Source organism: Pituophis catenifer, unplaced genomic scaffold (assembly GCF_029215685.1).
Source record: "Pituophis catenifer annectens isolate HBS135680 unplaced genomic scaffold, rPitCat1.0.hap2 SCAF_10, whole genome shotgun sequence".
NCBI lineage: Eukaryota > Metazoa > Chordata > Lepidosauria > Squamata > Colubridae > Pituophis > Pituophis catenifer.
The window spans coordinates 12,855,184-12,868,702 of record NW_027256890.1 but is presented as its reverse complement, the minus strand read 5'-3'; the positions used below and the strand labels follow the sequence as shown (position 1 = coordinate 12,868,702).

At 43.3% G+C, this 13,519-nt stretch overlaps 1 protein-coding gene across 1 annotated transcript in view; it reads right to left on the bottom strand.

The window, feature by feature from the left end:
- Positions 1-13,519, bottom strand: part of TBC1D10A (TBC1 domain family member 10A) — a 33,141-nt gene that overhangs the window by 10,646 nt on the left and 8,976 nt on the right. The window contains exons 2-3 of the mRNA XM_070951646.1: positions 2,523-2,622; positions 931-1,038 (exon numbers count right to left, since the gene is read on the bottom strand). Coding sequence (XP_070807747.1) covers positions 931-1,038; positions 2,523-2,622 — 208 coding nt within the window. The remainder of the gene's footprint in view (positions 1-930; positions 1,039-2,522; positions 2,623-13,519) is intronic.

Genomic DNA, 13,519 nt, shown 5'->3' with positions numbered 1-13,519 from the left:
AATAGAGATATGAAAGAACAGAATAGGATAGGATAGAACAGAATAGGAATAGGAAAATAGAATAAAAAGCAGGATAGGATAGGATAGAAATATGAAAGAATAGAATAGGATAGGATAGGAATAAGAAAATAGAATAAAATGCAGGAATAGAATAGAATAGGAATAGAAATATGAAAGAACAGAATAGGATAGGATAGAACAGAATAGGAATAGAAAAATAGAATAATTTATTTTATTTATATTTAATATATAAATTAAATTAAATTAAATTAAATTAAATTAAAATAAATAAAATAAAATAAAAAATAGAATAAAATGCAGAATAGGATAGGATAGGATAGAAATATGAAAGAATAGAATAGGATAGGATAGGAATAAGAAAATAGAATAAAATGCAGGAATAGAATAGAATGGAATGGAATGGAATGGGAATGGGAATGGGAATGGGAATAGGATAGCTTTACTGTCAGGTGGTCCTCGACTTACAACCACAATTGAGCCCAAGATTTCTGTCGTTAAGCGAGGCATTTAAGTGAGCTTTGCCCTGTTTTACGACTTTTCTTGCCACGGTTGTTAAATGAATCACTGCCAGTCGGTTAAGTTAGCAACCCGGTTGCTGAGTGAACCTGGCTGCCTCCTTGATGTTGCCTGTCAGGTGGTCACAAAAGGGGATTGATTACGTGACCCCCCCAGGGCACTGCCAACCATTGCAAATACGACTCAGTGGCCGGAGCATCTGAATTTTGATCGTGTGACCCTTCGGGGGGGGGGGTGCTGCCACGGCCGTTAACTGTGATAATAAACAATCCGGGGTCATTTTTTTCCAGTGTCGTCGTAACTTCGAACGGTCGCTGAAGTGAACTGTTCGTAAGTCGAGGACTACCTGCCGAAACTTTCCCCTTCGTCTTTTGATTCGCCAAAGCATCTTACATCAAACCTGCCGGCATTCTGTTCCAGCTTGACCTTGCCCCCCGAAAGGTACTGCCACGCCCGGCCACGTAGAGAAGGTGGGATTCCTTTCTGGCACCTCAGACGGATCTGAAAAGGAGAGAAGAGGCACCGATGAGAGACATGGCTGAAAAAAAACACATACACAACACACAAGCTTAAAGATTGTATATAGAGAGAGAATCGGGGTTGCTCGAATGCCATCTTCAAAATATATTGAATTGAAAATGGACACAGCAACGGGGAGGGAAGGGAGAGAGGAGTAGAGGGACAGATAGGAAGAAGAGAGGAGAAGGGAGGAAAAGAGAAAGAGAGAGAGAGAGAGAGAGAAGGAAGGGAAAAGGAGAGGAAGAAAGGGAGGGGAAATAAGAGTAGGAGAGAGGGTTAGAAAAGGGAGGAAGAGGGGAGGAGTGGGGGAAAGGAAGGGGAAGGAGAGGAGGGAAGAAGAAAGTAGAAAAGGATAGAAGAAGGGAGGGAAGGGAAAGAGGGGAGAAGGAGAGGAAGGGTTGTTGTAAAAATAAGGGAGATGGAATGGTAGAAGAGCAATCCCGAGTAAACCCAAATTCTTTAGGATGAAGAAATGAACTAATATGAAAGTCAAAAGGTAATACGTATGATTAATAATGGATAAGAGATTGTACATTGATGTATATTTATGAGAAATAAAAATAAAAAAAAACTTTCAAAAAAAATAAAAAATAAAATATAAAAACACTTAAAAAGATAAAAACAAATCAGCATCCCAATTTCCCAATTCTCTCTCGGTTGATTTTTGGTGGGGTTTTTTCGGCAATTTGTTTTTCCTTTTTATTAGTTTAGATTAGAATATATAGAATAAAGGTAAAAGGTTCCCCTCGCACATATGTGCTAGTCGTTCCCGACTCTAGGGGGCGGTGCTCATCTCCGTTTCCAAGCTGAAGAGCCAGCGCTGTCCGAAGACGTCTCCGTGGTCACGTGGCCGGCATGACTCAACGCCAAAGGCGCACGGAACGCTGTTCCCTTCCCACCAAAGGGGGTCCCTATTTTTCTACTTGCATTTTTTTTTACGTGCTTTCGAACTGCTAGGTTGGCAGAAGCTGGGACAAGTCACGGGAGCTCACCCCGTTACGCGGCACAAGGGATTCGAACCGCTGAACTGCCGACCTTTCGATCGACAAGCTCAGCGTCTTAGCCACTGAGCCATGGCATCCCATTTTGTCTCTTGCCACCCCTGCAAAAAAAAAAAATTCTCCCCCTTTCCCACTCTGGATCTGTACAGCTGGGCTGAAGCTGGCAGAGGAGCAGAACCAAAAGAACAGCTGCTCTTTACCCCCCCAAATAAATGTACAGGAAGTCCTCGACTTAGGACCACCCGTTTAGCGACCTAGTGACGGTTCCAAAGTTACCACGGCCATGAAAAGAGTGACGGTTCCCATTTGGCACAGGAATTCTGGGAGTTGAAGTACACAAGTCTTCACAGCTCTGCCCCTGAGATAGAGCAAGGATGAAGACCCAGAGAAGCGATTTGGGCGCCCAGAGGAGAGAGAAGGAAGGATGCCACTGGTTGCGCGACGCTTTCAATGTCGTTGACTTGCCTTCTTGTGCTTTTTCGCCATCCACTTGTCCCAGTTGTTCAGCATGTCCAGCCATTTCGATTCCCTCTGCCTCAGCACGTCCAACGGCAGCTCCTCCAGCCTGCGGCACAATGGACAAAAAAGTTACGCCTTGGACCAAGAACCTCGCTCTTAAGGACGCAGAGACTAAGCCAGGATATAGTTAAAACATAGCTTATTGAAGATGTTGGGGAGCGGTGCGGTGGCCTAGAGGGGAAGCTCTCGCCTCCAATCAGGAGGCTGTGAGTTCGATCCTAGGTAGAGGCGGATAGTTCTCTTTCTGGGCACACTGGGAATATATCTGCCAAACAAAACTCCGTACTGACAACAAGAAGGGCATCCGGCCAGTAAAATACTCTGCTAGCTCCATTCAGTTGCATGTACTTTGAATATTGGATACTAGAATAGTATCCAATATTCTCAATAGTAGTAACTGTGTAGTAATAACTCAATAGTAGTAACTGTGAGAGGGATCTTGGGAGTCCTAGTGGGCAACCATTTAAATACGAGCCAGCCGTGCGCAGCAGCTGCCAAAAAAGCCAACACAGTTCTAGGCTGCATAAACAGAGGGATTAGAATCAAGATCACGTGAAGTGTTAATACCACTTTATAAGGCCTTGGTAATAAAGACACACTTGGAATACTTGGCATCCAGTTTTGGTCGCCACGATGTAAAAAAGATGTGGAGACTCTAGAAAGAGTGCAGAGAAGAGCAACAAAGAGGATTAGGGGACTGGAGGCTAAAACATACGATGAATGGTTGCAGGAACTAGTCCTGACTTTTAAAAAAATGTTATTAGATTAAGGAGAGGTGAAGAAATATATTATAAGTAGAATAAATAAGTGAAATTTTTTTCACTTCGAAAAAATGCTTAAGAAGGAAACATAATCTTTTTGTTTATATGTTGTATAAATGTTTGTTGTGTATATGTTATGTTATGTTTTTTTTTAATATTTATACTCAAATAAAAATTTATTTTAAAAGAAAAAGATGATTAGGGGACTGGAGGCTAAAACATACCAATGAACGGTTGCTGGAATTGGGAATGTCTAGTTTAATGAAAAGAAGGACTACGGGAGACAGGATAGCAGTCTTCCAATATCTCAGGGGCTGCCCCAAAGAAGAGGCAGTCAAGCTATTCTCCAAAGCACCTGAAGGCAGGACAAGAAGCAACGGGTGGAAACTCATCAAGGAGAGAAGCAACTTAGAACTAAGGAGGAATTTCCTGACAGTGAGAACAATTCACCAGTGGAACTCCTTGCCTCCAGAAGTCGTGAATGCTCCAACACTGGGAGTTTTTCAGAAGAAGTTTTGTCTGAAGTGGTGTAGGGTTTCCTGCCTAAGCAGGGGGTTGGACTAGAAGACCTCCAAGGTCCCTTCCAAACTCTGGTATTCTATTCTATATAAAGGACTACACATTTAATACAGCAAGAAGGATTTGCGCGTTCCCCTTCCCCGCCCGTTGTGGTTACCTGGCCCAAGGTAAGATTAAAAGAGCAAAGCACCAGCCGGCCAAAAACAGCCTCCAACTAAGCGGATTCCAGGGCCATTAAGTCCATCTCCTTCCTACGCAATCTCCTTCTAATTATGTTTTCAGAAGCCGGAGGCATAAAATGGGAAGGCGTTTAAAAAAAAAAGGAAGTACAAGGAGAATTCGACTTACAACCGTTCGTTTAGTGACCATGCAAAGTTACAAAAGCACTGAAAAAAGTGACTTATGGCTTATATTTTGCACGCTTCGTGTAACGAAGATGCAACAGCTTCAACAAGCTATGTTTTAACTATATCCTGGCTTAGCGTCATGAAAGTGGCACTTGGCCACTGGCGTGTTATTTATGACGGTTGGAGAGTCTGCTGGCTGCTGACAAGCAAAGTCAGCAAGGGGGGGGGGGAGAGCCAGAGTCCACTGAACAGCTGCAGTGATTCGCTTAACAACCGTGGCCAAAAACGTCACGGTAAAATGGGACACAGCTCACAATAGCTGTATTTGCTTAGCGGTGAAAATTTGGGGCTCTGTTTTAGCTGTAAGTCAGATTTAACAGATTAATAGAGTTGGAAGGGACCTTGTAGGTCATCTAGTCCAACCCCCCCCCAAACAGGAGACCCTACACCGTTTCTGACCAGTCATTTTGGCCAGCCATTGCCAGCTCAGGAATTCTGGGGGGTTGAAGTCCACAAATCATAAAGGAGCCATCATTCCACACCTCTCTTCTAAATAAACCAAGGTTAAAAAAAAGAAAAGGTAATATAGATTTTATTCCACTAATCATTGCCGGCTCTAGGGGGCGCTGCTCATCTCCATTTCAAGGCCGTGGAGCCCATTCTGTCCAAAGAAATTTCCACGGTCCTGACAACAGGGAGCGCTGTGACCTTCCCACCAAAGTGGTACCTATTTATCTACTCGCATTTAACAGAAACAGAATAACAGAGTTTAGAAGGGACCTCGTAAGTCATCTAGTCCAACCCCCTGCGCAAGCAGGCGATCCTACACCATTTCTGACAAATGGCAGTCCAGTCTTTTCTTGAAAGCTTCCAATGATGAAGCACGCTTTCGAAATGCTAGGTGGGCAGGAGCTGAGGCGAGGACGGGCGCTCACCCCGTCCTGTGGCGCTCGGGTCTCGAACGTTTCCAGCCAACAAGCCCAGCTTCTTGCACCGAGCATCATATTAAACGCACCTAATCTTGAGTGTGAAACTAGAATTGGCCTACGTGCCTGCACCTGTTCACACATACCAGAATACCGTAGCAGGTACGCAGGTGAGCTAATTTGATTTTCTTAGGCTCAAGATCACCCCCCCCCCCCCCAGGTTTTATAAAACCACCATGCCAGGATGTAACCAACCTTCAACCTTCCAACAATCCTGTTAAAGTCTTAATTAGGGTTACCAGGACACTGCCAAGGAACCTATGGGGCAGAGGTTTTGAAACCCCCCACCCCCCAAGTCAAGCAAAGTCACACACAGACAACTCTCTTGCAGCAAGGTTGCCTTCAAACAGAACCAGCCCGGCTCCCCGAATACTGCCAAAAAAGGAGATGTAAATCTGAAAGCCAAGAATGCTGCCAAACCAGACCGAAATAAAGTGCGGGGCAGCCAGGGGTATGCATTCCATAGATTTTTTGCATTCGGTCCATTCTGATCAAGGGTGCGGCCGGGATTTTAGGATGTAGTTTTCCAATTCAGGGGCTCGGAAAGGCCGTTCTTGGAAATGCTACAGTTAACAAACCGAAACTGATACTCGAGCGGTAAACCAGAGAGTTTTATCCGGCTCAAACCTTGCCCGGTTGGGAGCCGGTTTTGAAGTTTAGCGCTTTCAAAACACTGATTTGGTTTTTTTTTTTTTTTTTTTTTTTGCCCAGCTGGTGGAATCATCACCCTTCCTGGGAATTCCAGCTGATGGAAAACAGACACCGAGGTCTGAGTCATCTCCTCACCCCACCCAAAACCTCAAAGCCATCTGAAGTCAAAATGGAGAAGTTCTACAGGATGCTTAAAGGAGCGGAGTGAGGTTTCAGCTCTTTAAAAAAAAACGGCGGCCTTGTTGTGGGACTGCCACGTCCCTGGCCAGAGTGGCCCAAAGTGGGGGTTTCTGGGGGAGATAGTTCACCAACATAAAGGTAAAGGTAAAAGGTTCCCCTCGCACATCTGTGCTAGTCGTTCCTGACTCTAGGGGCCGGTGCTCATCTCCGTTTCAAAGCCGAAGAGCCATCGCTGTCCGAAGACGTCTCCGTGGTCACGCCATCGCTACCGGATCGGGTGATCCGGTCCGAACCGGGAGCATTTCACCCCTGTTCTGGGGTTCTGGTGAAGGGAACCGGGGGAATATTAATAGACTCACTAAACCACCGTTACGTGTGCGAGTGGGACAGCACAATACGTGGCGAATACATAATAAATAAGTTTGATGGTAAATTTGCTTACAGGAAGAAGGCGGGGATGCGGGGGGCGGGGGGGTGGAGATAAAGTTATTTATACGAGTGATCTCCGACCTCCGGACTTTTCGTCGGGCCCTAAAAACTCATCTCTTTCAGTTAGCCGGTCTCTCTTGATTTTATGATTTTATGGTTGGTTTTAAATTTCGATATGGATTTTAAATTGATAAATTTTAAACTATGGGCCAAATTTAATTATTTTAAATCTATTTTTAATCGTACTTTATGTACAAAATGCTTTTATTTTGGCTGTTCGCCGCCCTGAGTCCGAAAGGAGAAGGGCGGTATAGAAATTTGAATAATAAATAAATAAATAAATAAATTTTCGCGAGGAAACCCCGGCCAAATTGCCGTTAACGCAACGAAACCCTAGCTAAGAAAGAAAGAAAGAAGGAAGGAAGGAAGGAAGGAAGGAAGGAAGGAAGGAAGGAAGGAAGGAAGGAAGGAAGGAAGAAAGAAAGAAAGAAAGAAAGAAAGAAAGAAAGAAAGAAAGAAAGAAAGAAAGAAAGAAAGAAAGAAAGAAAGAAAGAAAGAAAGAAAGAAAAAAATCAATTGATACCCCTGGAGAGAAGCAAGATTCTGGGACTTGGAGAGCCCCCAAGAAGCAACTTCTTGGCTGATGGCTCTTGGCCGGCTCGCATTTCACGCTTGCCCCAGTGCCAAGTGAGGTCGAGATTTTGCAGGGGTTGTTTAAGGGGAGAAGGGATCTCCCGGTCGCTACACGGCCTCGACTTGAGAAAGAGGAAACGGGGTGGAGGGAAGTTAATTGAACGCCGCGAATTTGCTCAGGGAAGTTTGGGTTCAATGCCCGTTGCCTTGCCATCCGGGCACCGACTGAGCCTCCGAAGAGTTGTTTTTTAGCCAAATGTGCCCAATCCTATTGGGGAATTATCCAGATTATCAAAACATTTCTTTTCCAGCAGGCCGGGCCTGGCCTAACCTCTCTTTTAAACTTTTTAAACTTTTAAAAATTCTTCAATTTTAAATTTGTCTTATGAATTTGGGGTGTTTTAAATTTCGTTTTCCGGGCCAATTATTTAATTGTATTTTAATGCTTTTTTTAACATTTGTATTATATGTATTTTATCTGGCTGTTCACCGCCCTGAGTCCTTTGGGAGTAGGGCAGTATAGAAATTCAATAAATGAATGAATGAATGAATGAATGAATGAATGAATGAATGAATAAATAAATAAATAAATAAATAAATAAATAAATAATAAATAAATAAATAAATAAATAAGATGTTGCCAAAATGCAGGTAATAATCCGGTTATTAAAACACCGGTGGTGCTAGAAAATATTTTGAATTGGCCTCCCAATGATTAACCTCAATAGGACTATCGGGGAAGACACGTTCTCTTGTTATAGTTTGATCAACTATTCATTGATTTTTTTTTTTTAAAAAAAACTTGCTTTCTATTGGCATAATTACTAAATGAATCTCTTCTCGGGGGGGGGGGGGGGGTCACGCAAAGCTGAGCAAAACGGCCGGGCTAAGCCACAGATAAACCAAGATCTTTCTCACTTGCCTCACTTCCCACATTATTAGTTCTTGACTGACAGCCATTCGTTTAGAGACCGTTCGAAGTTACGACGGCACTGAAAAAAGGGACTCGGGACCGTTTTTCCACACTTACGACTGTTGCAGTATCCCCACGGACCCGCGAGCAAAATTCAGACGCTTGGCAACTGACTCGTACTTATGACGGTGGCGTTGTCCCTTTGGCGACCTTCTAACAAGCAAAGTCCACAGGGAAGCCGGATTCGCTTAACAACCGGTTCACTAATTTAAGAACTGCAGTGATTCACTTAACAGGAGCGGTGCAGTGGCCTAGAGGGGGTGCTCTCGCCTCACAATCGGGAGGCTGTGAGAGTTCGATCCTAGGTAGAGGCAGATATTTCTCTCTCTGGGCACACTGAGGATATCTCTGCTGAACAAAACTCCGCATTGGTGACAGGAAAGGCATCCGGCCATTAAAACATTCTGCTAGCTCCGTTCAGTTGCCCCGACTCCACCCCGCAAGGGATTACGGGATTGTTAAAGGAAGATGATTATGATACTTAACAAATGTGGTGAGAAGTGTCGTAAAATGGAGCAAAACTCACTCAACGCATTCCTCACTTAACAACATAAATCTTTGTGGTCATAAATTGAGAACTGCCTGCACTTCAAAGGGATTTGGCCTTTCGTTGTGCACTTGCTGATTTCATTATTCCAATAGACTCTCAGGTCCTTCCAACTCTATCATTCTACGTTTTTAATATTAAAAGAGCACCAAGGCCACAATTGTAGGATTTAAGGATGCGCAGAATCCCAGACATTAAGGCCTAATCTAAAATGTTAATTGTTTTTTGCCCGCCGGTAATTATGAACTGGCTCGGGTACAAAAATGTCAGCACTCAAGCTTGACACACTAATCTCTGTTCTGCCTCTTGCGATCTGCTGGACTAGCCGCATAGCATATTCTTTATTTTATTTTATTTTTTAAAAAGAGGGGAAATAAGACACCAAGTCACACGGCTTATTTCTCTTTGGATTTAAAAAAAAAGTTCAGAGTTGAAAAAGCAGAAAAGCGTTCCTTCTTTGTTCCTGTTTTTAAATCAAAGGTTATATCTTCCTGCCACTGAATCGTCATTCCGTGAACTCTTTAAACGTTATTTTGGAGAGGCAGATTTAAGTTTTTAAGCCTCTGTTCGCCGGCCCGCCCGCCCACGTATGCACCCAGAGGCTCAACCGTCATAATAATCCTTTAAAAGGTTTTTCCCTAGCTGCTAATACGGGAGACAGGAAGAGAGGCTGCTGATAGAGCTCATTTTTTAAAAAAATATATATTTACATGGAAAATTATGCAAGCGCTGACAAAGCGTGTGGGAAGGACGGATCCAAAGGTAATAATTAAAATGACAGGTGTCCAGTAAGGTGAATTCTCCCCTGCTCCGTCGGCCCCCAGGCCGAGTAAGAAGGGGTTATCCCAAACCGGGGCCTGCATCTATTATAAACAACCATTCATGAGTAATTACTTGACCTGAAAACTTTGCGAGAAAACAGATGTCTCTTAGGGCAGAGTTTTGCTTCCTTATTCTCAGTTCTGTTTATAGTAAGAATTTCGTATAAACTCCTACCAGTTTTGCTAGAAGTGAGGGGTTAGAAAAGGGTTCGAGAGGAGACATGGATGGCTGCCCTGTTTCCCCCCTCCAAAAATAAGACATCCTCCTGATAATAAGCCCAATCGGGCTTTTGAGCGTATAGCAATAAGGCCAAGCGCTTATTTCAGGGTTCAGAACAATATAAGACAGGGTCTTATTTTCAGGGAAACAAGATAGATAGATAGATAGATAGATAGATAGATAGATAGATAGATAGATAGATAGATACCCTGTTTCCCCCAAAATAAGACATCCCCTGATAATAAGCCCAATCGAGCTTTTGAGCATATAGCAATAAGGCCAAGCGCTTATTTCAGGGTTCAGAACAATATAAGACAGGGTCTTATTTTCAGGGAAACAAGATAGATAGATAGATAGATAGATAGATAGATAGATAGATAGATAGATACCCTGTTTCCCCCAAAATAAGACATCCCCTGATAATAAGCCCAATCGAGCTTTTGAGCATATAGCAATAAGGCCAAACGCTTATTTCAGGGCTCAGAACAATATAAGACAGGGTCTTATTTTCGGGGAAACAAGACAGACAGACAGGCAGACAGGCAGACAGACAGACAGATAGATACCCTGTTTCCCCCAAAATAAGACATCCCCTGATAATAAGCCCAATCGGGCTTTTGAGCGTATAGCAATAAGGCCAAGCGCTTATTTCAGGGTTCAGAACAATATAAGACAGGGTCTTATTTTCGGGGAAACAAGACAGACAGACAGACAGACAGACAGGCAGGCAGACAGACAGATAGATAGATACCCTGTTTCCCCCAAAATAAGACATCCCCTGATAATAAGCCCAATCGGGCTTTTGAGCATATAGCAATAAGGCCAAGCGCTTATTTCAGGGTTCAGAACAATATAAGACAGGGTCTTATTTTCAGGGAAACAAGATAGATAGATAGATAGATAGATAGATAGATAGATAGATAGATAGATAGATAGATAGATAGATAGATACCCTGTTTCCCCCAAAATAAGACATCCCCTGATAATAAGCCCAATCGGGCTTTTGAGCATATAGCAATAAGGCCAAGCGCTTATTTCAGGGTTCAGAACAATATAAGACAGGGTCTTATTTTCAGGGAAACAAGATAGATAGATAGATAGATAGATAGATAGATAGATAGATAGATAGATAGGCAGATAGATAGATAGGCAGATAGGTAGATAGGTAGATAGGCAGATAGATAGATAGATAGATAGATAGATAGATAGATAGATAGATAGATAGATAGATAGATAGATAGATAGATAGATAGATACCCTGTTTCCCCCAAAATAAGACATCCCCTGATAATAAGCCCAATCGGGCTTTTGAGCGTATAGCAATAAGGCCAAGCGCTTATTTCAGGGTTCAGAACAATATAAGACAGGGTCTTATTTTCGGGGAAACACGGTAGCTGCAAATAGTATCATAGAATCCCAGGGATGGAAAGGGACTTTGGAGGTCTTCTAGTCCAACCCCCTGATTAAGCAGGAGATCCCTATATCGTTCTGGACAATTGGCTGTCCCATCTCTTCTTGGAAACATCCAGTGATGGAGCATCCACAACTTCTGGAGGGAAGTCGTTCCACTGATTAATTAATTAATTAATTAATAATCAAATTTCTATACCGCCCTACTCCCGAAGGACTCAGGGCGGTGAACAGCCAAGATAAAATACAGATAATACAAATATTAAAAATCCCTTAAAATTATTAAATATTTTGGCCGAAACACAGATTAAAACCCCCAATTTATAAAGCCACAAATTAAAAAATTTAAAAAATTTAAAAGAGGGGAGTTAGGCCAGGCCTCACTGTTAAGAAATTTCTCCTTAGTTCTAGGTTGCTTCTCTCCTTGATTGAACAAATTGATGACCGGATCAAAGCTCTGTTCTGAAAAAGATGTCATTTGTATGTTTGGAAAAAATAAACAATAAAAAAACTTTTTGCAAAAAAATAAAATCCGTCCACCCCCAGCAAGACCAAACCATGCACGCATCGGCGAGGCTGCCCATCTCTCTTTCTCTTCCTTAATCCTGTCTCATGTCCGAGCGTTGAAAAGCGTCTCCCAAACTCCAGGCTCTCCTCCAAGCAGGATGTATTTGGCTCTGCCACAATGGCCTCTGCTCGTCCCTATACTCTCTCATTTTGCTTCCTCTCTGGGCCCTTTTGTGACTGTCTTTCCTGAAAACAAAACACACGTCGGGAGCCAGACAATGATTTCAAGTGGGGATGTCCAGGAATGGGATCCCTTCCGGTTTAAGGATGGGAAGCGGCAGCTGTAAACTTTGGGCCTGCCCCCCTCCACCCCCCCCCCCCCCCCGGTCTTCTTCAGCAGACAGGAAAGGGATAAATTCTGCGTGGTGCACAGGAATGCAAATGCATCCAATTAAGGTCAGGGAGGATATATTGAATTTCTCTCGGGGCGCAAGAGAGGCATTGCTGAGCCACTCAGCAACACACGAGGCCTTTATTTACTTACTTACTTACTTATTTTTATTGGTTCAATTTATATGCCGCCCTTCTCCGGAGACTCAGGGCGGCTTACAATGTGCTCAGCAATAGCCTTCATCCTTTTGTATATTTATACAAAATCAGCTTTTTGCCCCCACAAACTGGGTCCTCATTTCACCTACCTTTGAAAGGATGGAAGGCTGAGTCAACCTTGAGCCTTGGAGAGATTTGAACCCTGCAGTAATTAGAGGCAGCTGGTCTTAATAACCAGCTTAATAACAGGGTGCCTTAAACCACTGTACTACTAAGGCTCTTTTATTTATTTATTTATTTATTTATTGGTTTGATTTATATGCCGCCCTTCTCCGGAGACTCAGGGTGGCTTACAGTGCGTTAAGCAATAGCCTTCATACTTTTGTATACACCTGCTTAGTAGGGCTTTCGGCCCCCCCCAAGCGGTGTTCTTTTTTTTATACAAAGTCAGCTTATTGCCCCCACAATCCGGGTCCTCATTTTACCTACCTCGGAAGGATGGAAGGCTGAGTCAACCCTGAGCCTGGTGAGATTTGAACTCGCAGTAATTGCAGGCAGCTGGTGTTACTTAACAGCGCTTTAGTCTGCAGCGCCACCAAAAGGCCCTTTGAGCTTCGCACTTGACAACGAAAAATAATTAGCCGTTAAAAGGGGGGGAAAAAAACACCGTTGGGATGCAGCTTTGCAAATTTCATCCCGTTGGCCCAAAAGATGTTTTTTTTTCAAGAGGCAACTGGATATTTTTCTCTGTGGGCACACTTGAGAATATATCTGCTGGGAAAAAAAAACTCCGCACTGGCGACAGGGAAGGGCATCCGGCCAGTAAAACAGTCAGCTCCATTCAGTTGCCCAGAATCCACCCCGGAAAGGGATTATGGGGTTGTTAAAAGAGGATGCTGATGCTGAGATGGCTGTGTGAAAAAATGATTATGAGTCACTTTTTTTTGGTGTTGTTGTAACTTCGATAGCGGTCGCTAAACGAAAGATCGGAAGTTGTAAATACTGCCTGTATTTGGTGGGGGAAGAGACTGGATGCTCCCTAACCTGGTTATGGACTTTGTTAGAGAAAACTTCCACAAGCTGGTTTAGCTTTTAAGCCTGAGCTCTAATTGCAGCTGAGCTGTCGCCTTGTCAGCATTCAAACAGGAGAAGGAAACGCTTGTGATTAATCTGTGTTTTGTTTGTTTGTTTCCAGGGTATTTAACTGAAGGGAGCCCTACAGGGAAGCCTGAATTTGTCTCGCTAGCAGGTGAGATGGAAAGAATGAATAAAGAAATCCGGAAGACGGATTTGAAAACACACAACCTTTAATCAAACTCTGATAATACTAGCGGCTCTTGGAAGCCGGTAACCTGGGCGGGTTGCACAACCAGCTTCCAAAAAACACGTCAGGAGGGAGAAGAGAAGCCA